The sequence below is a fragment of the Cygnus atratus genome, chromosome 5 (genome assembly GCF_013377495.2).
Source record: "Cygnus atratus isolate AKBS03 ecotype Queensland, Australia chromosome 5, CAtr_DNAZoo_HiC_assembly, whole genome shotgun sequence".
Taxonomy (NCBI): Eukaryota; Metazoa; Chordata; class Aves; order Anseriformes; family Anatidae; genus Cygnus; species Cygnus atratus.
The window spans coordinates 59,324,424-59,351,110 of record NC_066366.1 but is presented as its reverse complement, the minus strand read 5'-3'; the positions used below and the strand labels follow the sequence as shown (position 1 = coordinate 59,351,110).

Here is a 26,687-nt window from a genome sequence, read left to right as displayed (position 1 = left end):
GTCTGGCTTGTTCTGTTTTTGAAGCCACGTCAGCACTGACATGGCTCAGAAAGAAGGTTGTACTTCTAGGATGCTGACTAACTGTGCCTGCGGGGAAGAAAGGACGGGGCAGCAGTGGGAGAAAGGATGTTCTGGGCTCCAGGGTAGACGACTTGTCTTTTGTGTCTGATCCAAAGACAATAAAAAGAGCTCCATTGATTTCAGCGTACTTGAGCTCAGGCTTCCCAGCCTGGATTATCTGTTGTGAGGAGGGGACAAAAAATTTAAGTTTACAGGAATTACCGTTCGTGCCAGATGCAGTGTTGAAGATATCTTTTTATCCCGGGGGTCCATCTGACTCACATTTACGCAGCTCACCATTTCAGAGAGGCTTGCAGGCAGGCAGCCACCCTTGGTGTTTGCCTCTTCCCATCCGCGGGGAGGTTTTTCGGAGAGGCATGCCAGGCTCTTTGCGAGGCTGACTGACTATACCTGCTCTTCGAGTTCAGCGGATGCTTCAGTTGGGTGTTGATACGTTGCCTGAGAGATTACCCTCCTTCTGAAATTGTTTTCCAAACCTCTTCCATTGATGAATCACGCACGACCAGTTTTTATGATGTGTGTGAAGGCATATGATTAACGAGTCCTGTTTTGGTCTCTCTGCATCTGTTCGCTCGTTTGCTACTGAACTAGCTTTTGTTTTTTTGTTTTAACACAGGTAGGGGAGAGGGGGAGTTAATAACACCTGCCTAGTTGTCTGGGGTGACGTTAATGCAGTTCTTTTTGGGAGAAGGTGTGTATAAGATGATTGACTGGGGCCCCTCCTGTGGGAAACAGATCCCTCGCAGCTCCCTTTGAAGTCGCACGGAGCTGAGCGATCTGAGCAAGTTCAGGCATGGGCCACGGTGTAAGTGGTTTGAATTACTGAGAAAAGTCCTCGGCGGTCCTGTGCTGAGCCGTGCTGCCAAAGTGCTGCATTTCACAACGAGAGCTTAATGAAACCGTAGCTGAACTCATCGCTCCGTACCTGCTCGTTTCCAGCTCACTTGCCAGAATCCTCCAGCGCTTGTTTTCTCTTAGGTATGCCTGTAAAGTTCAACAGAAGTTAAAGTATAGGCTTAGCTCTTGGCCAAATTCCTGCTTTCTTACAGATATAAAGGGGGTTAGTGAGCTCGAACGGTCAATCTTACCCATGGTTCGAGTTACAGAGAAACGTGCCATCTTCCATTTGCTTGAACTAGAAGAGAGTGGTGATTAAAGGTTTCACGACTGATAAGCACGTACTCCTCTCCCAGTTAGCTAAAACTTTGCCAATTTACCTCTGAAAGAGCCAAAAAGTCCATGTTTTTCTTCCAGTTGTTCTCTGGGGGTGAAAGCACCGGAGTGGGGACCATGATTACTGTTTACAGCTACGCGTGCCCATCTTACGCTGTTGCACCGTGTGGGCTGCTCGCTGTGCTGCACGCCACCGGTTTGGTTATTTGGGGATCAGCACCTTTGCAGCATTCTCAGTGCTCCACGTGCCAAAAATTTGTGCTTCCCCCAGCGTAGCAGGACTTCTCCCACTGCGGTGTATGTGCTGCTCTGATACTAGACCTTGCAGACAGTGTGCTGTTTCCTAAAGGAAACCATCCTGTACCAAATGGAAACTTTTCTCTGTAGAAGCACCCTCTCTTTTAATATCATGTAGTGCTCTCTGAATATCACTGTCAAGTACATGCAGATGATCACATTCCCTTATCGCTTATCTCACATTTCATACACAGCTCCTCCTTTGTGTCATATTTTCACACTGATGATTTTTTCTCTGAGCCTCTCCAGCATTGGCTTCACCGTTGACCCAAACTGACTGCACAGCCTGTTTTTGGCTTTAATAATTCTGCCAAGAATAACACTGTGGCTCCTGCTTCTCTCTAAAAACACAGTTTTTGTCTTTAAGCAGCCACGGTTGATGCTGGGAGGAAAGAAAGGAAAGAAATGAGAAGCAAAGCTTGGTGGGTGCACAGTACGTGTGTTGCTGGATCCCATGGGTGCAGCTCTGCTGGGTAGGGGTGTCCCTTCTGCGGCTGCATGGCCAGGCTCTTGCCAGCTGCATCCTTCTGAAGTGCTCAAATGTCATTAAATGCAGAGCGTAGTGAGAAATCTGCTCGTGCTGGGGAAGTGCATGCTAGTGATAGATGCTCTTCACTGACTGAAGAGATTAGACGAGGGCTTGTGTTAGGAGTTCCTCCTTTGGGGGAAGAAGTGGGGTACCACACTTCTCGTTTGTGGGTGGCCGGCTTCAGATTGGTGCGGGCACATTTCCTCGTGCCCAAACGTGGCCGCGGTCGCTTGCTGGGTCGGTAGGGCTATCCTGAAGCGCGGGCTGTTTCTGTAGCTGCAGCGCTAAGCATGAAGGCGCTAATAAAGGTGTAAAGCAGGGACGGGAGCACCGGGAGCCGTGCTGCGGGGATCGCAGAGGTTGGCCCCGGGGCCTCGGTTTAGCGAGCGGCTCAGCGATGTATCACCGTGGTGCGTGAACGTCGTCTGCTCTCAGCAGCACTGCAGCTTCCAGTGCCCCAAGTGCCAGGAGCCAGCACGAGGCCCCTCCACGATGCACGGCCGTGGGACATCGAGAGGAAGCACGTCCCGTCAGGTGGGGCTGCTGTCGGGAGCTGCTCTGTTGTCTGATCTCGGGCAGGCTCGTCTGCGGTCAGGTATTAAGGCACCAGTTTGCTTTCGGTTTTCTAGGTCAGAGATTATTTTCTGTTTCAGGCACTTTCCACGTAGCTGCAGGTTGATCTCAGATACCCGGTTGGCTGCTGCTTAGCTGGTCACACTTCATCTTTAAAGGAAATCAGGGCGGGTCCAAAAGCCACACTTCTATCAGGAGAGTATTAAATTCAATGATTTTATTCCACTGTATCTTATCTTGTTGCTGCTATCAGTGTCAGACCAGGGAGACAGTTAAGATGGTCTGGTTTAACCTCTTGCATAACACAGGCTGTATGTTTCACAGAATCACAGCATGGTTTGGGTTGGCAGGGACCTCACAGCCCATCTAATCCCAGCCCCTGCCATGGGCAGGGACCCCTGCCCCCAGCCCAGGCTGCCCCCAGCCCCATCCAGCCTGGCCTTGGGCACTGCCAGGGATGGGGCAGCCACAGCTCCTCGGGGCAGCCTGTGCCAGGGCCTCGCCGCCCTCAGAGTGAAGAATTTCTTCCCAATATCTAATCTAAACCTACCCTTTTTGGTTTAAAATCATTACTCCTGGTCCTGTCACTCAACACCCTCAGCCTGTCCCCACAGCAGAGGTGCTCCAGTCCCTTGATTATCTTCGTGGCCTCCTCTGGATTCATTCCAATACTTCCACATCCTTCTTGTGGTGGGGGCCCCTGACTTGAACGCAATACTTAGGTGGGGTCTGACAAGAGCAGAGCAGAGGGGGACAATCCCCTCCCTCGCCCTGCTGCCCACGCTGCTTTTGATGCAGCCCAGGACACGGGTGGCTTTCTGGGCTGCAAGCACGCGTTGCTGGCCAGCTCGTGTCGAGCTTCTCGTCCACCACCACCCCCAGGCCCTTCTCCTCAGGGCTGCTCTCAGTCCAGTCTCTGCCCAGCCTGTGTTTGGGTCTGGGATTGCCCCGGCCCAGGTGCACTTGCACTTGGCCTTGTTGAGCCTCATGAGGTTTGCACAGGCCCAGCTCTCAGGCCTGCCCAGGCCCCTCTGGATGGCAGCCCTTCCCACAGCTTGGTGTCACCAGCAAATTGGCTGAGGGTGCACTCGATCCCACTGTCCATGTCACCAACAAAGATGTCAGAAGATGTCAGAACAGACGAAGATGTTAAACAGTTCAGTCAGCCCTGCATCCAGCAAGGTGCTGGTGTGCCAAAACACGTTCTGCTTCTGCAACACCTGGTGTGTTGGGGCTTCACTCCTCATTTTAGAGCCTTTCGGCTGTAATGTTTCATTAGATCCTGCCGATGTGTGCCATGAGGAGGTCTCGAGTGTAGCTACGTCCTCTTAATTGAGTGCTCTTGGATTGTTGTACAACATGAGCACGGCTGCTGAGTTGGTGTAGGGGATTTGAGTGGTCTTTAATCTCAGAGTCTGGAGGGGAGAGAGATTGCTTTATAAACCTCCTGCTACTACTCGCACAATGTTTGTTCTTTGTTTTGTGAGACTGTGCTGCCCTGGGCAGAGGGATCTTCTTTGCAGGGAGGGAGAACAAGGTGTGTCACGGAGCTGCGACCAACTTTTGTCTGTGCCCTGGTGGATGAGGCTTCTGTTGCATCTCCTGGTCTCAGGCTGGCTGCTTGTATCTTGACAAACCTTGTTTTCAGGACAAAACAGAGGGCTCCTCATTGCACTGCAGACCATATATTTCAGAAGAAGTGAGAAAAGATTCTCTTTGTGAATGTGAAAGCAGGAGTCTAACATATCACTGTCCATGGAGGTTGGTAGAAAAACGATACACGCTGAAGGATGACTTGGCAACCTGTGTGAACAAGGATTTTGCCCTAGGTCCTGAAATCTTGATATTCCATAAATCAGTTTGGGGGACTGTATGTATATGCTATAAATACTATGCGTTTTGAGAGAATAATTTCTTTTCAAAGTTGCTTGTCTCCCCATTGAACTGAAATTTAGACAAAAATGGTGTATGGTATCACTAAAATTGAATTTTTTGGGGGGGGTGTTTTCCACATTAATGGAGACAGGGCTGTTCAAACACAGCTGCTGTGAGCCAGTGCAATAGGCAGCCCCAGCAAACCCCAAATTAATCCTGAATCAAAGCTAAACATTTAATTCAAATTTTTGCTGAGGAGTGTGTATGTGTACATATATATATACGTTTAGAGGGTGGAAAATAGGGTATCCATAAAATCAGCATTATGATAAGGTTTTCCCAAGCAATTCTAGTTTCCGTGATTTGCATCCCATGAAGACCGTCTCCTCTCGGCTCTCGGCACGGAAGCTGCAGGTAGCATCCCTAGGAGCAGTGGTGTGCTGGGGCAGGGGGTCCTGGCAGAAAGCACTGCTCTGTGGCTCTCCCACTAGATATATAGAGCTCAACTTTCTCTTTTTACCTATATTTTAATGTCCATCCCTTAGAAAGTTAGTGCAGATCCCTGGATTAGCCCATACACTTTGCTACGAAGTGTTGGAAGGTTATGTGTGGTTCCTAAGACAAAAAATGGAGCCCGTCCTTTCTTGCAGGGCAAGGAAATACTTTTCTGCTCCACAGTGCGCACGCAAATCAGAGAATAAAATGGCTCGGGTTGGAAGGGACCTTAAAGATCACCCAGTTCCAATCCTCCTGCCATGGGCAGGGATGCCACCCACTAGATCAGGTTGTTCATGAAGGTGTGTTAAATGCACCTCCGTGAGGGAAGTTGGCGCTGTTGGTGGGGGAGGCTTGCTTTTCTTTATGGCAGACCAGGAAAAGGTGACTGCACAATGGCAAAAACGGTTTGAAACGCTGCTATTTAGTCATCCCTCCAGAGAGCTCTATTTTCAGAATTCCTGTTCCGCACGGCTTATCAATACTCACGAGGTGTGAAGCTCCTCTTCGCTAATTTTATCCGTGCAATTTGGGGGTGTATGGAGGGGGTGCTTTTTTTTTCCCCCTTTGAGTGAGGTTTCTGTGTGACAGTTGACACAAACTTCAGGGCTTCTCAGCTGGGACTTTGCTAAAAATTAGTTGGTGAACAAAAAAGAGAAACAAGACCTTAATTAAAATTGCAACTGAAAACTAAAAAGCTGCTAACCCCCCTCAAAACAGACAAACAACAACAAACCCCCTCCTTTCAAGGACGACTTGGCTGACACTGGGATTGAATCTCTAATCCCTAAAATGCTAGTCTGTATCTCTACCTAATTTAGATTAAATGACAAATCTTTAGGGAACAGCACTGACCGTTCCCTGTTTTCTGTGGTTTAAGGTCAAAAGGTGATTTATATCAGAAACGGGAGTTTACCGTGGCACAGATGGTATTTTGAGAGACTGAAACAATTTCAGTGGGATAAGATAATAGGGAAGAAATAAGCATATAATGCACTAAACAGATAGAAGTGAATCTTTTGAGACAGTTCTGTGTGTTTAGTGTTATTCCTGCTTCGCTTATCTGACAAACTGGAACGCTATTAACCATTTCCTCTTTTAAATTTATTTTATTTTAATCATTATTTCTTCTAGCAAAAAGAAGAAAGTGTTGAACAGTCTCTCCTTAAAAAATAAGGAACTTATTCCTTCGTTTTCTTAGAAGTGCGGAACAATTTGAGCCATGGATGCTTAATTTCTTGTAAAATTAAGGGTGAGCATGAGAATACATATAGCTTCGTATGTTATCATACGTTGGTAGGATCTGTCATGCAAAATCCTGAGAAAAGTCTTTGAAAAACACTCTCCTAACGTTGCCTTTACTTTTTCAGGTGGATTTGGAGCCAGAAGGTAAAGTGTTTGTCGTCATAACCCTTACCGGCAGCTTCACAGAAGGTAAGGGCCTTATTTTTGGCTTGTTTCGGTTAAGAGCTCGCCTTTGGTGTGTGCTATTGCCATCGGTCACCAAGCAGTGTGCAAGTGAACACCTCTGCCCACGCAGGTTGCACGTTGTTGCACACCAAAGGCTTCCCAAGCGGCTGGCAATTTTGGAAGGCCTGCTGCTAACCTCGCGTGCTGGAGTCCATCTGGTCTCTTGTTGCTCTGATCTGGGGCCCAGGGAGTTGATTCATGCTCAGCCTGGTTTATTTATCTGAAGTTGTCCTTCAAACGGATTGTTTTTGTCACTTGTACTTTTCACCTGGGCGCCTCTTGAAGGGCAAGATCAGGAGCATGTAGAACATGTTTCAAACATCTGGATGGCTTTTATTCCGTAATGATTCCCATCTACTTCATGTGCATTTCTGTTCCCAGAGTTCACTTTGCACAGGAAACTTGGAAAATTTCTAGTGCAAAAGCTGCCCTGAAAAAGTATCTGGGCAGATACTCCTTTCCATAACCATCTTTTATAGTGTGATGGTTTTAATTTGCCTGCTGTTTGTTGAGATAGCAGTGAACTCTGGTGTAAGTGTGGATGTGAGCTGTGGTGGAGGAACCCAGGAAATCTGGGACAGGGCTCAAAAAAAACCCAACAGCTTATTTTCCTCAGACCTTTACGGTTGTTACTTGTTTTAGCTGCAGCCTTGAACTTTGTTTGGAGGACGTTTTCTGTACAGAAGCCAAGAATCAAGGCAAGACCTGCTCCACTGCCCTTTGCCTTCAGTCTCGGGGTGCTGGATTTCTAATGCTTTCTCTCATTCTACACGGGAACACATTGCTTGGAGCAATGAGGGCGCGCCAGGGCTGCGGCAGGGGCAGCTCACCCTGCTGCTGCTCTGTCCTGGAGGCGAGGAGGGCTCAGGCTGCAGTGGTTGCTGCAGGGGCTGCAGGCGGCTCTGTTCGGCTGCTGGCTCACGTAGCTCACGCGTCGCGCTAGGTGCCCAGGACAAAGTGTGTCGAAACCCCTGCCTTTTGTTTTTCAAACGCGGGTTTGAAAATAAGCTCGTGATTTGCTCTGACCCTTCTGGGGAGCTGTGTCTCTGCTGGTTCTGCAGCCTGCTGTGGTAGGTAGGGAGCTGCTGCATCGCGGGAGCTGACGAAGAGCTCAGCTCATTAGAGGTGATGCATACCACAGGTGTGTGCTGCTCTTTGCAGGGCAGCTGTGGCCTTTTAAAGCGTTTGAGCCCAACGTGTAACCAGCTGAGCTGTACCTGAGGGCCAGGCAAGGGTTTGCAGAGAGACGGCGAGCTCTGCAGCAGCGTCCCTGGTTGGGTGGTGTGGAAGCAGCAGGGTTTTGCAGGTATCTCTGCACACAGCCTGGGGCTGCTCATACCCCTAGGGACCGTGGGCAGGGTGTAATCCTGCTCGTAGGAGGTATGTTAGGAGAGAGCAGCAAGCCTGGGTTTGACTCCTAAGGAAATTTATGGTCTGGGAGTGATGGAGAAGACAGGGAGTATCATATCACTGTGCTGAACTTTTCCAAGTAAATATCAGGTGGCTTTGTGCCTCTGCCTTGTCCCTGGGGGTAACACAGGTGCACAACTGCATTTTAGCTTCTGTATTGCATGTCCATAAATGACCAACAGCATGAAGGAGGATCAACAGCTTTTTGAAGGGCATCTCAGTAGGCTGAAGGAGCTTTAGTCAATGCTGTAATCTCCCGGTTAGTGACCAGAGCTAGAGAAAGGAGAGAATAGTGCCCAGAGGTGCTGCAAGGACCTTTCCTTGGCTTGTTTCGGTGGCTTAGCAGAAGGAACCTCCAGGCTAATACGTTGCCTTAGATGCATCTCAACGGAGAGCTGTTCTTCAAGATGTGATGCACTGGGGGAAACCTGGAACGCGTGTTGGGGGAGAGGGGCTGTTGGTTAGGGAGGTGGGGTTGCTTCGTGCAGCCATGGCTCAAGGCAGCAGGCCAGGTGAGTAGCAGGGGTGTTGGCCTGGGCCTGAGCTGAGGGGGGACTGGCTCTTTCTCATCCTATCTCCCAGTACATCATTACAGCAAGTAGTGGCGCTGCTAGCGGGAGCAAAGGCTGCTGGCGAGCAGCATGTCGTTGATTCGTAGGGTGTCCTGATGTTCTTAGGCTATGATTGATGCAAGAAGTCAAATAGCATCACTGGGTGTATAGTGAAAGCCAGTGGCTTCTCGTTACAGCAGCGATGCAGTCTGCTCCTCTTGTTTTCAGAGGATTAGGGAATAAGAGTGAAGAAAAGCCCCTTGGCAGGGCATCGCAGCAGGGCAGAGTAGACCAGAGTTCAGTTTTCCGTTGAAACTCACTTTCCGCGTAAATCTGTGCTGTCCACAAAGTATTGCTTCAACTTTCAGTTCTTTATCTGTCATAGAACACGTGTTTTTCCACCATCTACATATGGACGCTGGGGTCTGGTAAGCACCCTTGTGGCGTACAATGCAATGTTGGAAATAGTTTACTTCTCTTTCTCCTGTAGTAATTGGAAATGTATGGACTTAGAGAGCAGGAAGATCAAGGACAGCTCTTGGGGCCTTTCTTGACTGGTCAGTCCCATGCGTGGTCATATTTAGGGTTTCCAGGAACAGACGTAATCCAGGGCAAGGCTAAGTGCAGGTTCTGTACTGCACTTCTTCCAAGTTGGGAAGCTGAGGCATCAGTCAGGGAGGGATTTCCTTCTCAAAACCATTGAGGTATTTGTCATAATATCGTGTTTTATTCTATTTTTTCCTCTCTTTTTTTCCTCTTTTTTTTTCTTTTTTCCTCTTTTTCTTTTTTTTCTGGAAATGTGGAGACACAGTTGTATTGGAAATTTAATTTTTGGAAAGCAGCCTGTAAGTAACACACAACTTGAAAGCCCAAAAGGTGACTTTCAGCTTGTTTGCCCCAATCTAGAGGGCAGCCGCTACCACATCCTCACCGCTGGTTATGGCCAGCTTGGCAGAGACCGCTTGAAGGCTGCGTGTGTCTTTCTGTACGTACACATAAAACCCAAATCTCTACATTAGGAGTTTGCATTAGACTCCATCGAGGTAGCACATGGGGTTTCAAGCAATGTGATATTTTAGGACTTCTGTTCATTTTCTTGTGACTTACGGATAGTGTAATTCTGGTGTGTTTCCTGCTTTGAAATGTAGCCAGCAACTGTGACGTGGTGTTGAAGAAAAAAAAAAAAAGTCAGGTAAAGTAAAAAGAAGGATGTGCCAGTGTCAGTAGATCCACTTTTGGAGCCATCCATGTGCTTCCACAGCATCTCTTTCTTACTTCTTTCAATAGACGGTGGAGACAGGAGAAAAATGTAATGGGGTTAGTGTGAACTGTGGGGAGAATCTAACTTTGAGAAAGCCTCCGAGAGCTCTCACTGAGCAAAGGTAGAGAGAGGGTCAGTGCCTGTTGCTGGTCTTCACACTGACTGGCCAACGTGTGAGTCGTTTCAGAGGTGGTTTTTTTTGCAGAGCTAATTGTTTGTCTATAGAAATGGCCAAGTTCACTGAACCTCAGCCACCATTATGTAATTCCGGTAAAGCAAAAGACCAAAAAAGTAACGAAAGAGAGGGACAGAGAGGGGAGGAGGGAGGAAGAAAGAAGTCCCAAACGTTAGGTACACCCGAGACTCAATTATTTCGCTGTCCTAGAAAACATACCCAAAATAGACAGTCCCGGTGGTGTTGGCAGCTTGTACTTTCTGGCTTTGGGAGCGGTTGTTTTCTGTTTGATGAGTTCTCTTGACCAAAAATATAATTTGGTTCTGCTTTATCCATTGTGAGAACGGAGGAAGAGGATGGTGCTTCTGTGACTGAAAGAAGCGTTCACGTGCTGTGAAGATGAGTGCCGTATAGAAAATACACGGTTGGTAAAAGATTAGTCCTTTGTAAATTCCTCCATGCCCATCTGTCACTGCCTCCTGAGGTGTTTTGGCATGGACAGAAGCAGCAGAGCCGTGTTTGGGAGCCCGTTTGTAGGATTTCCACGTGTCCAGCTGGGCCTGGCTCTGGTTGGTAAGGGTCCCCCAGGGGAGGCAGAGATGAGGCTGTTTGCCTTCCTTTACTTATTTTAGAGTCCAGCACTGGGTTAGTGGTTTTCTTTTAGTGCTGATGTTACTGCTTCATCCTCAGACCTTTCTTCTCCCAGCGGGTGTCCCAGGGATGGCAATGAGACAGGAGCTTCTTCAGCAACTTGAAACCCCCCCAAATTTTAAATGCGTTACGTTTCCCTTGGAGCCTCTTGCTTCCTCAAAGGGAAACTCCGGTGAAGATGGCTCTTCTGCCCATCGGTGGTAACCTGCTGTTCTGAGACAGGGAAATACACCTGTTTCAGTTGTTAAAAAGAGAGGTAATTTTTCCGGAGGAGAAAGGAACAAAGCGATAGGAAGCGAGGGAGGCCTAGTGAAATTACCCCTGCCCACCTTTATTTTCCATACTATGCGTATTTGTTGCTGCGCTAAGCCATATCCAATTATATTAACCCCCCTCGTTTGGCTGATATTTCCTGTGCAAACTGGCCAGTGCAAAATGAGAATGGAAATCTCCTTACCTCGGGAGGAGATTTACCTCTCAGAGGCACGACCGTGGTCCTGCTGGCGGTGTGTGCGGGGCCCGGCGCCGCTCTCGTCTGCCCCTCATCTCCTTAACAGGCCTGAGACCCTTTCTCTTTTTAAAGTAAATAAAGTGGCTTCTGCTAGAGACGCCTTTGCTGTGAACGTGCTGTGTCTGTGAGCATGAAGTGTGTTTTCAGCCGAGGAGCTGGGGATGGGAGCGGGGAGCAGTGGGACCAAGCAGTGCTGCAGTAAGGCCGCTGGGCTCTGCCGCAGCCCTGAGGACCACGGCTCTCGAGGAGGCTCTTCTGGGAGCCCCACCACTCCTGGAAGGCACCTGGAAGCACCCTGGCATGAAGACAGCGTTGGCAGGAGGCAGCTCAATGCCTCCAGCCCCGTGTGGCTGAGGTCCGTGCTTTACCAGCATGGCACAACTCTTTGGGGTCAGGATGGGCACCGCGAGGCCCCTGGCATGCACCTGGAGGATGGTGTGAGCCTCTCTCCCTTCCAGCACTGGAGCCCCCCGGCTGCTTTGCCTGCAACACTGCCCTGCCCGGGGTTTGCCACCTCTATGGCTTATTTGCTATTTTTAATTTGGAGCGAAGCTAATGAAAGTAATACAAAGTAATGATTTGACTGAATTAATGAATGAAGCAAACTCCGTAGAAAATGAAGTGCTTCTATTTTAGTGCTTTGAACTCTTGTAATTTGCCTTTTTTTTTTTTTTCCTGACACTGCCACTCAAAGTGATAATTCTGGCTTGAGGTTCAGTTTTAATTTCAGTGTTGTGAGGTAAGTGATGGTGGTGTTTTTTTTCTTTCTTTCAGCATTAGGAAAGACAAAGAAAAATTTGAGTTCTGGGCAAGAAATAGAACAAAGAGAATTTTGAAAAGCCAAGTGGTGGAGCAGATATAGCACCCCTTGCTAAATACTTAATGTAGGTAGGCTTTGCAGCAGCAAGGAAGCCTGAACCTGCCTCTGAAGCAGGAAACGTTTCTTCAGCTTGCAGCTGTCACGTGGTGGGTTTGGGATGGTTTGTTCTCAAGCACCACAGGCTTTGTCTTCTGCTGTTGTTTTTCTTAGAACACGTTGTGTTTTTCTAATGTGAAATGGTTTTTGTCTTAAGAAATAGCATTTCCTCAGACAGGCACCAGCGAAGACCTGCAGCCCTGAAGTTTTAAGTGGTACAGCCTTCGTGCTAAAAAGGTCTGTGCTGCGTGCTGCAGTGTGGCTTCTCAGCCCCACCAAAGCTCTGTGGCAGACGCATTATTAGCTTCTTGCACAAGGCAGAGAAAAAAAAAATGTTTACTGGTCCTCCGTGACCTGCAGTAATAACTGTTTTCAGCCTGTTTTTTAAAGTCAGGGGAATAATTATTTGAAACTAGGAACCAAGAATGAAAAAATGTCCTGTTCTCAGCTGCTGGCTAGTTGGGCAACTCTTCTGTTTTGGGTTACTAGCCCGAGCCAGGCAGTTTTAAGGCATGTATTGGACGCTGCCCAGAGATCCTCCTGATCTGAGCAGGAAATATCAGTGTGGGACAGGGTAAAAATATGTTTTGCTGTTTTAGGTGCACAGCCTGAGAACAAGAAGGTCTTTAATGACGAGCCCAAAGTCTTACGTGGGACAGAGCAGCAGGGGAAGTGTTTTTCTATACTCCTGTATTTTTTTTTCCCCCGATGCCTGATTGCTTTACACTGGTCACAAATGTGCATGCTTCAGGCAAGGGATTTCCAGATGCAGCCTGTGTTGGGTCAGCTCTATTCTTTGAGAAGGGAATAGGTCAGAACAATGTTGAGTTCCATGGGGGGAAAAATCCCCCCAAAGTGCACCCTTGAGAAGACTGCATCCGTATAGAGACTGCGAGCATCATCCACAGATGCTCTGCATCTCTGCATGGGAGGTAGGCGAACTTCAGCACCTTCCAGCAAGGCTGGGGATGCAGTGATCAGTTTGAAAAGTACGAGGCAATTCCAGAGGCTGATCTCGGAGTCTTGATCTGCTGTTGCTGCCCTGGAGGTCACACTGTGCCCGCCTGCGCTCCCAAGCCAGCCAGGCCAGCGGGAGTGAGAGCGGCTCCGTCGGTGTCACTAAGCCTGCATGAGCTAAGCACAAGGATGTTAAAAATTTTCAGCAGCGCTGAAGATCCAAGGAGAGAATTTCAAAGTCTGAGCAACCACAAAGGACGACTTGGAGATGCTTTCTGCAGGGAGGTGCCTTTGGGTGATCTGCGAAACATCATTTGGGCTATGAAATGCCGGGAGCAGAAGGGGCTGGACGGCGTCTTCCTTAGGGCTTCATTTTTTTGTACGCTGGCACTCTTACATCTCACATATGACTGTCATCCATTTAAAAAAAAAAAAAAGGCAGTTTTTGAAAATTGAGTTTTCACAGGTAAGAAGGATTTCGATGAGGGGGGCAGAACTGTCTGCTTATTCTTGACTGCTGGAAGATCTGCGCCCTGGGAAATGAAGTGCTTTGCTCGATGTTATGGAGGGGCTCTAATGCAGAGCCAGGAGGTGGACAGCCCCCAGCCCATTGTGCAGTCACAAGACCACCTTTATTTCCTGGAAGATGACTGATTTGAGCTCCATAGGCAGAGCAGTAAATCTAAAGCTGAGGGATTCTTGTAGTAATTCATGACTTGCCAAGGTCTGCCAACTGTGTAGATATCCAGCCACTGTAGAAATAGAGCAAACAGCAATATTAGGGTTAACTTTACTTCCAGTGGGCTGTGTTTTGTCTAGGCTCTGAAAACCTAAATATAAATATGCAAGCTTGCAATCTGCTCTGGGATTTCAGTGTTCCTGGCGGTAATGAGGAACAGAGATTTTATTTTGCTTTATTTTGCCGTGATTCCTGGAAGAAGTGACGGTGGTTCCCAGAGGAGCTGCATCTATCTGCTCGGCCTTGGAGGACAGCGCTGTGCCGGAGTGCGTGTTTGTGCTGCAGCACAGCAGAGTGGCAAACGTGGGCTGAAAGGAGCAGAGCACGAAGCTGCTGGAGGTTGGGACCCTGATCCTGCGGCCGGGGATGACGACAGCAGCCCTGTCCTGGCTGCTCCCTGCCTGGTGATCATCCTCTGCTGACAAGGGCACCTGGATCACATCCTGCACCAGGATGAAGGTGGGGTGCCCCAGGACATCAGCACACCTTCTGGCTGTGTTCGCCTCCCCCTAGGCCACAATTCCCGAGGTACCTGACTGATCAAATAGGTGAATGGCTTACCAAAAGCCCAAGTAATTTGCATAGGGTCACCCTGTAAATCTGTAGCAGAAAAAAGCCTATATAGTTTGCTGTTGTTGTTTTTGTTAGGTTTTGTTTTGTTTTAACCTCACCTCCACCAACTATTAAACTGGGCAACGTACCATTTAACATCCAGGCCTGACAGCTCTGGATTTTGGAGGAGACTGCTCGTTTAGGTGGTACCACAACAGGCAAGGGTTTTCCTCGGGTCTGACAGCCCAGCCCGTAAGGAGTCCAGAAGCCTCTGGCACCTTGGGGCAGCGTTGGACTCGATGTGTGAGCAGATCCGCCGGGACTGTCAGCATCAGAGGATGTGCAAGGCTGTGAGGTAGCAAAGTCGCAGTGGTCCACAGTGCTTCATTACCTGAGTTTACCTGGAAGGTGTTCATCTGTCGTTAGTGCTTGCTGGCCCCACAGTTACGAGGAGAACCGACAGCATCAAGCTGCTTCTTGTTGTAGGTGTTGTGGCAGTCAATTCCTGCACTCTGTGGGAGTGGGATAATGCAAAGCCTTGGGAAATTTCCCCACAATCCTAAGAAAGCCTTTGGGAGGGAAAGAAAGCATCTGGGCTGTGCTGATCGGTGCCAGACAAGGTAAAAAGAAGTACAGGGACATCTGCCACCTACATGCAACCCTAAATGTGCCCACACTTTTTTTGCTATTTAAACCTTGCCTTTCCAGTCTCCTCTACCCTTTAATTTGCTTTCTAAGATGAGGTAGCAACCTTTCTGGGAGAGCTGCTGGCAGCCAAGCAGAACGGGGTCTTCAGCCTTAGGTGAGCTGCAGTGAGCAGAGCTTGTCTTCAGGTGGTGCTTTCAGAGGTGGATCCTAATGCTCACAATTTATACGCCCCTGTTTTGGGCTGTTGCTGAGTGTTCCCAGCCTGAAATGCTGTTTGATGGGGTATGGTGCCAGATGTTTTATGTTTGTTTTCTGGAATGCTTCAGCCGAAATGATTCAGTTGTTTTCCAGAACGAGATGCTGGATCAAAACACGGCTTTGAACGAAAAGATCCTGGTGTCGTTCTGCCAGGGTGACCTCAAGCTTGGCAGAGGAGGGGGGTGGGAGGGATGAGAGCCTCCGCAGTCTCCATCTGCCTTCTGCTGCCTTTGGGAAAATATACCTGGGAAGAAGGACAGAGGGCAAGAAGGTAGAAGGACGGAGAAATATAAAGGAGAGATGGAAGGAAAAAGGAGACTGGGCAGGGGAGAGATGATGGGTGGAGGTGGCCGGAAGCTGTAAGGAACAAAGAGCTTAGAGAAGCTCAGAGGGTGGGTAGGGGAGAAGAAAGACACGTATGGTGGAGGAGCTGGGGGGGCAAGGAAGGGCCACAATAGAAGAGCTGTGATCAGCAATGCCTGTTTCTAGCTAGAATCCGGAACCAAGTTTTTATTCCAGAATCTCAGCTCTTTTCTCCCATCAAGGTGTGAAACTTGTTGAGCCAGTGTGTCCCTCTGTCACCAGTGCTGGATCTGCACAGCAGCGTGCAAACCTTTTACCTGTTCCTCACTTTGTTCCAGGGAGTGAGGACAGCGCTGTGTGCGTGGGACCTCAGCCCTGCTGGTGAGCTAGGGGAAGGCTGCCGCAGTTCCCGTGGCTGTAACTTGTTTTCAGTGATGCTTTAATTTGTTTTGGAATCATCTTAAAAATAAAAACCTTTTAATTTGAGGGATATCACTGAAGTTACAAAATCAAACTCTCAAACGTCAGGAAATGCTGAAATTTGTGCCTAACATCTGGCCTCCCCGTATGTTCGTGGTGCACGCCCTGCTAGCAGTCATACTGCAGAGCAGCCAAAGGCCGAGGAAGATGTCTCACCTCCAGCCTGCACAGCCCAGAGCACTTCAGGGATGGGTGAAGAATCTGGGGCCCCTGTCTGGTCCTGCACACACTTTTTACCTGCGTTGCCTTTGGTCCTGTATTTCACCTGCTAATGTGGGGTAAGGTGAGAAAAGCCAGTCCTTCAGAGAGAGGTGCCAGTGTCACAGCCCAAAGGGCTGGTGGCCTCTAGCACTCCAGGACCATCGCACGCCGTAGCTGTTCAGGCACCCTCCACCCCGTGCGTGGGCACAAAGGGCTGAGTCCAGCAGCACGCAAGGCTTTGGGCTGTGCTGTCAGGACGCTTCCGAAGTCTGGACGTCAGTGACACAGATCCTACAGAAGGCACAACGATGTCTGGCTTCTTTTCCTCCCAGATTGTTTTCACGCCTCGCATCGTGCCAACCCAGCTGTTTGCAGGGTGCGCGGCTAAACCAGGTTTGGGACCTGATCCAGCAGAGAAGTGCCTGTGTGGAGGGGAGTGCTGGAAGGAAGGCACGGCGCTGCTGTATGGGGGAAGAACTGCTTAACTCAGTGTAAGTACGCTGTTGCGAGCATCAAGCCGTAGTCTGACTTTCATCTCATGCCATTTGAGCCTAACCAAATTCCCTCCCCGTATGTTCCTGCTCCATGAGGCACTGGGAAGGAGATGAAAGGAGCTGCAGACTTAGGTGTCTATCACAAGCTGGTGGGGAAAGTGGCTTTCTTCCCGCTCAGCCACCTCTGCATCTTCATTAGTCGAGGAGGGTGAGACGGGAGAGCCCTCAGGGAGGCAGAGCACGTCCGCATTACTGCTGCTCTTAGACCTCGTGGAAAGGGCCGTCCGTTTGTGAGAAGAAAATTGGTTTGGTGGCGCTGGTGGCTGTTGGAGAGCTGGTGAAACCTGCAGGGGCCCTTCCCTCTGCGCAGAGATCCCGAGCCAAGGCAAGCAACGCCCTCTCCATGTGGCACCCAGCATTTTCCAAGCTGTAGCTGCGTGGATTTGGGACATCTGCTTTTGAAATCTCAGAAATGTATCTCCGAAATGGAGAAATATGTATCGCAGTGTGAAAACCCTGTTGGGGGAGAGACGGGGCAGTGGGGTTGGTCGTGTCTGGCTGGGTTAGCCGAGCGGGAGGCTGTCTGGGACAGATGTCTTTTCCAAAGACTGCTCCTCCTGGCCCACGGCCCTACAGGAAATCCCTCTGGGGAATGATGATAATCCGCCGGCCCTGGGACAGGTGCGGTGCGTGGGGCAGAGCAGAAATGGTCCGCGCCATCCGCAGGAGTGCTTCTGGACGGGCTGTGAAGTGAAGCCAAATGCTATCGCTGGGCTGAGCACTTGCAGACAGATTATTTCCTCGCCGCGTTACCAAGGTGGGGCTGTCTTGATGAGAGGTGCTGCCTTTTGGCAAGCCTCTTCATGGCAGCAATAAGCTTGGGATACAAGAGGCTGAATTCATTTTTTTGACAAATGCTTTGCTGCGGCGGCGTTTTGCTCGGCCCGTGGTGTGTGGGAACCTGCGTGGGAGAGCGACATGGTAAACAACCTGCTTTTTAAGGCTGTTGCAATTAGGGAACTTATTAGCAAGCTGCCACATGGAAATCTCGAGAGTACCAGGGATCGGCTGTGCAATCAGGGCTGAGTGTGCGGCCGGGCCGCTCGGGCTGGCTCTGTGTGACTTGGGTGCCCAGTCAGCCAGGAGCTGCTGCAGGGAGGCTGCTGGTGACTCAGGTGCTGGCGTCCCTCCAAGGGAGCACAGAGCAAATGCCCCAGCGAAGACTTGGGAAAGGCTGAGGCACCGGTGATCTCTGCTGCGCGGCCCCAACAGCAAGAAAAGGGGAGTGTTGAAGTCACTTGTCCAACTCTGTTAACTTTCCCAATTAATTTCTTCCTGTCTAGGTTCCAGTTGTGCTTTTGGTTACAATTTGCTTTCCCACTGCAAGGTGCTGTGCCCCTAGTAAGGAAACTTGAGGTTTTATCCCAGGGATGGCTGCAGTGTTTTGTAACGTGGTTGCAATTTGTCAAATTGCTGCAAGACCTTGGGTCCTGCTGGATACAAGCTGCTTGGTATTCCCATTTCAACAGGCTTTCTCTTCATCCCAGCTTCTTTATGCTTTTTGTCTCATGTTACATAAAGAATATCTTTCTGGTGCCCCCTCTTTGGGACAGATGTTGAGCCTGTATCTCTCTGGAAAAGCTGCATTGCTTAAACATAAAGGCATGACTTCCAAGCAAATTTACTCGAGCGTAAAACCTTGTGTAACCACGCTTGTTTTAATACTCTTGGCTGATTTTGATTCCGAAGCTGGTCACGCAGCCCAGAAGAAGGATGTCCCTGGAGCATCTACTTAAAAATAGCACGAAGCTGCATCTGGTTAAAAATAGATGCCACTTGGAAACTCATGCTTTCCTGGGTAGGTAGGGCCTCCTCGTCGCGTGTTGTAACACCGACTGCGGAGCTACCGACGAGCATGAGTTGCTGGCTGTTACAACACACACGAGCCCCGAGGCGTCGGGATCAGGGGAAAGTTCAGGATCTCCCTGCTGTTTGCCCAGCGTGCCAATTATGTGTTTCTCAAGGATTTTGCACAGGTGCTGCTAACTTTGACCTATTAATGCTGTCACTCCATCAGTAGTACTCGTACCCTTCAGCCAGCGCAGCGTAGTTTGAAATCTTCTAAAACTTACGGTACAGAGGGCTTCTAGTGCATGAATTAATCATGGGAAAGATCAAAGTTGCTTTGTTAGTTTTATTTTCCTGTTTTTAATGAATAATATATTTAAATGGTTTCCTTTCCCAATAAATCACATCTCAACATTTTTCTCTTCGGTTTAGTAGGTGGGAAGGACTAACAGGAGATTTTACAATGGAAATTCACTTGCCTAAGCAGAAGGAAATAATAATGAGTATAACTGGCAAGGGGAGGAGAGAGAGGAATCGGTTCGTTAAGTCTCTAACGAGTGATGCAGTAAGAAGTACAAGGTACTAGTATTATTTGTACATCTTCAAGCAAGAAGGAGGATTTTCCCCATCTTATGGTAAAACTGAGACTCCAAGCAGATGTGCAGCTCTGTCCCCAGCTGGGGAGGGGACGCAGTTCTTACTGTTGTGTGGGTCACCTTCGGGTTTTGGTTTCCTTTGTTGTTGCCTGTCCCTAGCCCAGATCAGTGTGACAGGACTGGGTCACACTTGCACACGGAGTGAGGCCGGCAGGTCCGAGGGGCTGGGGAGGGGAATGCGTCGTGAGCAGGCAGCACGGGGCTGGGGCCGGGTGTCTTCGCCCAGCCCGGCTGCACCTGGAAGATCACGTTCAGCTGCAGCCGGAGGGAAGCTCCCGTCTGTCGTCTCGCTGGATATGACCTGACTAATTTATCCTGCTTTTACACACCACGTGGGTATTGTGTGCCTCCTGCTGGGTACAGGCACAGATACGAGTGGGCCTTCCAGTCACAGGGCCTATCTGGGGCTCCAGGTATCTGCTGTCTGTCAAGTCCCTCCTCCAATTTAAAATTAAAAACCTTTTCCCCTGGCATCTCCTCCTTGTGCATGTTGAGGCAGTTCTTAGCTGTTATCACCCCAGCCTGGTATCTCTTTCAAACAAATATCACGAGGTTACCATCTCCAAACTAACGCAGAAGCTTGTAGAGACAAAGACAAACTGAGCATAAGAAAAACGTTTCTTGCTGTTGGCAGAGAAACACGTAGGTGAAAAATGGAGCTGTCCTTTTCCTTCTCTCACAGCGGTGTGGCTGAAAAGAGAAGGAAGAGGGAGGCACGGGGAAGTGGCTTTCCCGTCAAACACATCCTCCTTGGCAGCTGGCATCTCTTCTGCAGCCTGTGGCCTGGACAGCACAAACTAGCTGGCATGTGATGATTTGCATTTCAGAACCTGGTCTTTTGTGGCATGGGGTTGTTCATGTTCATGGAAATCTTCCATTAATCTCCACATCCCGTTTCCTCTTCATTGTTACTCGCTACAGAAATGAATGAAAGAGCCTTACCATCATGTTTTGCAGCCTTGTACAGCATGCTGCGGTGCTTTGCTTCCTAACTGTCAATATCCACAAGCAGACTTCTGTGATTTTTTTTTTTATTTATTTAGAATTTATAAGAGCAGATGTGGAAAATCATATTTTTGAATTGCCCTGTGTGTGTCTGAAAAGCTGTGTGGCAATCACGATTAAAACTCTATGCAAAATAACCTCTATAGTATTCATAGCTGGTCTGTAGACACCAAGTGGCAGCAGAATATCCCCTTGCTGGTTGCTTTAAGTTTCTCAAGCTGCCTTCTTCCTCCTCTCTCACTTTCTCACAGGACTTATGCAAACAGATATAAAGCAGCTATTCCTCCTCGAGCCTTAGCACTAGGCTCTGCCTTCTGCTTCTCAGCCCTCTTCTCTCCCGTGCCTGTGGATGGCCCCTTGGCAGCCACGTGCTGGGCTCTCCAGCTCCGCAGAGCTCTCGCCTTGTCCCTGCACTCCTACATCCAAATGCTAGAGACTGCAAAGCAAATTGAACTTCCCCCAAAGGTCCTGGTGCTAACTTGAGACGTGTCTGCTCAGCATTGTGATCTCTTCCTCACCTGCTGTTGCTGCCAGAGCTTTGGCGTCATGGTGTGATTCCAGAAATAAGCTTGTGATGGGATTTATAGCAGTAGCTGAACGCTGTCATGTTCGCTAGCGCTGTTGATTGAACTTCATTGATCCTGTTCTCACTGCTGCTGCACTCCAAAATCATTATTCAGCCTCGATATTCAAATGCTGCTGATCACTCAGCACTGAGGGTGAGAGCTGAGACCAGTTTGTCTTAAACCGGGAAGAAAAACAAGGAAGGGGGTCTGCCCTACTTCAGCATGTGGACGAGAACCAAAGGCCTTGCCTTGAGTGCGTAATTCTGTGTGACTTGATGCTCTGTTTGGGGCAACGATGATTGCATGTTCTGTGCATCTCTGAGACTGCTGAGAACGCTGCTTCGTACTCATGAGTGGGAAAATTCCTTTTTTTTGGAGTCAGAGTAAATTGCTCTATTATTCCTTCTTGTTCTTTAAGACAATATTGACTGGTTGACATCTTAAAAGATGAACTGCCCATTAAAATGGCTTTTCTGTCAAGTGCTGGTAGAAGACACCCCAGCCGTGCCAGCACAAGCTAGTTCTTTCTCTGGTCTTCGTACCAAACTTCTCGCACTTTCAGAGGGGAGAAAACAGCAGCTGGCTCAAACACGAGCCTCAGCCTCTGTTTGATGTGCCACGTGTTTTCTTTACTGTAAGCTTCTACTGGGATTTGAACTGATCTGTTTTCATGCACAGACTGATAGAAATTGCAGGAGGACAGAAGCTCATATGGATGTGAAGTGAAAGCGAACCACTACCCATGTAGTTAAGAAGTTTTCTGGGGATGTGCTGTTTTCCTTTGGCAGATTCACACGTCCAGGTAACTTATGAGGTGAACTGAAGAGAAACCTTTGCAGTCCTTAAGAAAGGAAAGGCTTTCAATCTACAGCACATGTTCTGGGGAAGCAGAACAATCAGCCGTGGAAGTACAACTTTAGGTCGTAGCTTTGAAATCCTTTTCCCCTTTCAGAGTTGGGCTATCAGCTTCTTCAATGCTGCGTTGTGTTTATAATGTTTTAATTAGGAAGGCTTCCTGTGGTTTTGGCTATCCATGGGATTGTGAAGATAAAACTCTTGGTTAACTGATACACCAAGTCCTTGTAAGGGATTTTTTTCATAAGATACATGTTTTCCAGCTTGGAAAATAAACATCTGGGTTTAGCCTCTGTTTATTTTCAGTAAATAGGAAGAAGCCTGCTGTTAGGTGAGCATTGAGAGAGCTCCTGCACCACTGATGGCTGGAAGGGATGGGTGTGTGTTTTCCTTCCCGCCTCTGATGTAGGTGATGGTTTTTGTATTTGTTTCCTAATAAACCCTCCCACTACTCGCTGCCAGGACATGGGCTAGGAGGGCCGTCAGCCTGATCCCAGCGGTTGTTATTCTGTGCTGCGGCGCTGGTGAGGGGCTGTGAGCTGCAGCTGATGGCCTCCAGTCTGCTCACATGCTTTTGGCAGTCTAGTGTGTCCTGTGCTTGGGCTCCACTCCATGCCTGTATGGTGTTCAGTATGATGGGATCTTGCTTGGGATGCTTCTAGGGGAGCACAGGATAGCACACATACTGGTACTAATAAAAAAGGCTTCGTTAAGTTTTAATCTATTAGCATTATTGCTTAAGGCTTTTTACATTGTTTTTTGAATGTCTTTCTTTCAAAGGCAAGTTTTGTTGACATGTGCTGAACTATAACACTAGAGAGCTTCATGTGCCAGGGCGTACCCGAATACTTGTAGTGCCAGCGTTACGGCAGCAGTGCTGAGATTGATTTCTGATGGGTGAGCTCTGACACGCTTTGATTACTCTGAGGTGAGCAGTGACGCCACAGCACTTCATGCTACAGCTTTTCCGTCTGTCTTACTGCTGTGGTTACACCACCGCTGTAAGGACTTAACTGAAATAAACCCTTGGAATAAATAAATTTAAAAAAAAGTGTTCCAAAAAGGCTTGTTGAGAAATGAATTCACCTGTCTCTCCAGCAGAGCTTGCTTTGTCTTTCCTGCACCAGGAGGAGCTGAGCTCCAGCCAGGACTGCTGGAAGGAGCAGTGGGTAGTGGCACTGAGCAATACGGATAAATAACTTCATTACAGCAGTTGTGCTTAATTGTCCGAAAGGTATGCAATGGGGAAAGGGGGTTCTCTGTCCGGGAAGGCAGGATCAGGCGGGCTCAGGGGCAGGCAGGGCAGGGTGTCTGTGCTGCTGGCTGGGTGAGCGGGGCACCAGTGCCTGCAGCCGCCCCTGGATGACTCGGTGGGTTATTTATTCTCCTCTCCCTCCACACGCATAATTTCCACTGGCATAAACACGCGTTAGGCCTGAGTGGAGAGGAGGAAAAGGGAAGAGGCTTTTTAGTACTTGACTTTGTAGTCGCTTTTACAGATAGCCAGGCGCAGTAAAAACCCCATAGTTACAGACATCCAAATTTAACCATCAACGCAGACAACTCCCTTCACTGGGTAATTGCTTGTTTTTATAGCAGTATGTGGACATCCGAACCATTCGTGGTGGTTTGTTGCTTCACCAGAGATTAGAGGCTTTTAAAAGTCTGGGTCTTCCTAAAGTGGTCTAGAGCTGCTTTGTTTGGCAAAATCCTGTCAGCACGTGAGCAGAAAATCCATGTTCTGTAGGAAACTCTCCAGAGACTGTGAGCAGAAAGACTTCTGCAGCGACCTTACACCCTGTGACGCTAAAGGCACGGGGGCTGTGCTGGCCACCCTGAGCAGGCATGAGTGGGTGGTTTCGGCCCACAGCCTCTTGAGAGCGATGCTGTGGGTGGCTTGGCATATGTGGTGCTTGTGTGCTGAGGAATTGCCATCCTGGTGAGGGCTGGCTGTCGGGAACAAGGTGGTTTTGGTGGTAAGGATAGCTGGTGGTGGTGGTCCGCCATTTCAGAATCACCTGGGCCTTGTTGGGGGGCCGAACTCACCCGCTCCGTGCCGTGGTGTGAGGGGTCGGGGAGTGCTCGGGCCCTCTGAAGGAGGAATTTATTCTGTGGGACGTGGCCGTGTATTTGGATCAACCAGATCGCGTGGTGGATGTCCTCCTGCAGCCCTGAGGTGTGCTGGGCTCCCCCTCCCATTTTCACTCCAGACAGCATCGGGATATGGGGGGAGCAGGTACCCAAAAGAGCTGATTCCATGTTGAAAGTAGCGCAGGCCCTGCTGAAGTCAGTCTTCTGTTTAATAAACCCTAAATTTGCTGTAACTTAATGCGGGATGAACATAAGCATGGGTGTGAGGATCACCTGGAAGACCTGCACCTGGAGAAATGCACAGGATAATGCAACAGTGTAACGTGGGAAAACGTGAAATTTGAGGAATGTTTTAAATATTAATAACCCTTTGTGAACCATTTCAAAACCGTGGGCTGTCTGAAAGCAGGCTGAGCCCCAGGCCGCACTGCGTGTCCTGCTTGGTAGTGCCGTGGGCTGCTTTGCTCTTATCCACCTGGGGCCTGCTCGTGGCAGGGGGCTTTTATCCCATGCTGGTCCCCAGGGGGAACTGTGACAAACAGACCTACGTGAGCTAAACTGGGAATGTAATTCCCTTAAACTCTGGTAAATGGGAGCGCATGAAGTTAGGGGGGTCAGCTGTTGGGCTTCTAAAGGAGCAGCCGGTGCAAAGCAAGCTGGTGACCGGGCTGCTGCTTTCGGTGATTGACTTCTGTGCTCAGCACCCACTCCCAAATGCTTCTCTTCATTTTCCATTCCTTGGAAGTTCTCCTGTGCGTGCTGAGCTCCAAGCCAGAAAACTTTGCCAACTGAGGTTTTTGGCCCTGATCCAGAAAAACACTTAAGTGTAAGCTTACGCCTAGACAAAGGATAGGTTCACTTGAATTTAAAGGTGGGCAAATTCCAAAATAATGGAAGGAAATTTCTGATTTTTTATTTTTTATTCTCTCACACGAAGTTTGAGCTCAGCAAAGGAACTGGCTTCCTCTTTTGGGGAAGAACGATGAACTGGTTGACCTCTTGAAGTTCTCCTCAGCCATGTTTTCCGTGGTAGATAACAAGGCTATTGAAATTGCGCAGCGATGATTGAATGTTTGGAAGGGATATTAAACCTCCGCACGTCGGCTCGCACTTCTGGAGATCAAAATGACATCTTGTGTGGGGGAAAGAGGCAAATTATCTCACAGCTGCAGGGTTCCTCCATCTTGCTGTCATGTGTTCCTGGTTGCCCACTGACAGAGGCAGGATGCTGAACTAGATGGGCCAATGTTGTGATTCAGCCTGGCAATTCCTGTGGTCCCCTGAGTCCTGTTGGCTTCAGTGAGAATTAAACACACATTTAAGCACTTCCCTAGAAGAGCAGGCTTTTCTACACTTGTCTTTCTGAGCAACTGCTTGAAGCTCGGCAGCGAAGAAGGCAGGTTTCTTTTTAAGTGCTTGGATGAGCCATACCACATCCTTTTTTCTTTTAATGGGAAAATCCTAATTTATAGTGTGCTTCCATTTTAAAAATAAATGCAAGCTGTTTCACAGTCAGGCCAAGCTCCATGTCACAGTTAAGTCATTGGGTATGAAGTTACCAGTCGGTGCCTATGGAAGTGCACAAATGGCTGGGAGAATGCAGTAGAAAAAAAAGCAAAACTGAGCTTTATGGCTGGCTTTGCTCCGAAACCTGTGTGGCAAGAACACTCAAAGGAATACATCATGTGGCTTGCATCCCTTTGAAGTGGCTGGGTTCAGCGCTGATGGGACGGCTTCCCTAATCTCCACTCTTAGAGAAAGGACCAGGAAATGTGCCTGTGATGTGGGACTCTTACACTTCAAGCCTTGATCAGGTCGATGGCTTTTTTTTTTTTTTAGTAGTTAATCAACAAAGCTAGTTGAAAGCAGGGAAATGCTCTGCCCCCTTTTTATGGGCAAATGAAGTGGTACGGTAACAGCTGTGTTTGGGTACGGCTGCCGATCAGCTGCGCTGGGACGATCAGAGAGCTGGGAAGTTTACAGACTGCCTGCTCTTCCTGTGGCATTATATCTATGCAGAGAGGTTTGGCAATAGCAGGCTTTTGTCTTGCAGCAGTCTGCCCTCGAAACAGGCGTCCTGAGTGTGCTGGTGCATGCTGTCCTGCAGCAGACTCCAGCATGTGTCCCCAGGGTGCACTTGTTAGGAGGGCCTGATCCCATCCTTTGGAAAGCAACTGACTCGAACACTGCAAATTTTATTTCTTTCTTCTGAGGCAAGTGTGGCCCAGATGAGGCTTTGATCTCGGAAGCTCAGATGAGTCTGACCTGGTCTGTGCAAGGATCCCAGAAGCCAGATGGCTGTGGTTTTTAAGACAGATGTCTGCTGCTGTATGTGAATGACTTTCTGGATCCAGGGCTCAGTTCTGTGTTTTAAGAGTGGCTTGTTCTGTGTAAACTGAGCTTTGCTCGGGAATTGTTATATGGCTGAACTAAACCTGCTTTTGAAAATAAATAAATAAATAACAGTAAGTTTTGAGATGATTGAGTTTTGCAGTGCCAACAGCTCCTGGTGCGTTGCTCTCTAGAACTATAAAATATTATCTGTCCTTTGGTAAATGAGCCCTTTAAAGAAAGTGGAGAATGACACGTACCAAACAGCAAAGTCACTACAAATGGTGATGCTGAAGCATAGCATGAGGATACTGAAGGAGGATAAACACTATTCAGCAAGCAAGTGATGGCTTTGGCTCAGCACCACTGCGCGGGGCTGGTCAGTCAGTTGCACGCAGTCACATTTTCAGAAGTTATTACCCAAAGAGCTGTGAGTTGTGATAACTCATTAGCCTTGAGCTTCTGGTCTGTTTACACCTTATGAATCAATGTGTTAGTGACATGTCTCAACATGGGAGAGGAGTGAGAGGCAGATGGGAAGAAGCAGTTATTTCTAGATGAAGAATGTAATTTTGAGATTTTGGCCTTTGCCATTAACTTACTCTGTTGCCTTTCCCAGATGCTTTCCTTGTGCTAGATCCTAATTATCCAACTTCTAAACCAGGGATGTAATCGTGGCCTTTGAAAGCATTTTGTGCCATACATAGCAAAAAGTGGGGTAGCAATTGTGCACAA

At 48.7% G+C, this 26,687-nt stretch overlaps 1 protein-coding gene across 3 annotated transcripts in view; it reads left to right on the top strand.

Moving 5' to 3' along the window:
• PRKCH (protein kinase C eta) overlaps window positions 1-26,687 on the top strand; it is a 116,238-nt gene that overhangs the window by 21,367 nt on the left and 68,184 nt on the right. For all 3 annotated transcript variants that reach the window (XR_004779362.2, XM_035551104.2, XM_035551105.2), the window contains exon 2: window positions 6,394-6,457. Coding sequence is in view for 2 of the 3 variants with exons in the window: in XM_035551104.2 (XP_035406997.1) it covers window positions 6,394-6,457 (64 nt within the window). In the remaining variant the exon portion in view is untranslated. The remainder of the gene's footprint in view (window positions 1-6,393; window positions 6,458-26,687) is intronic.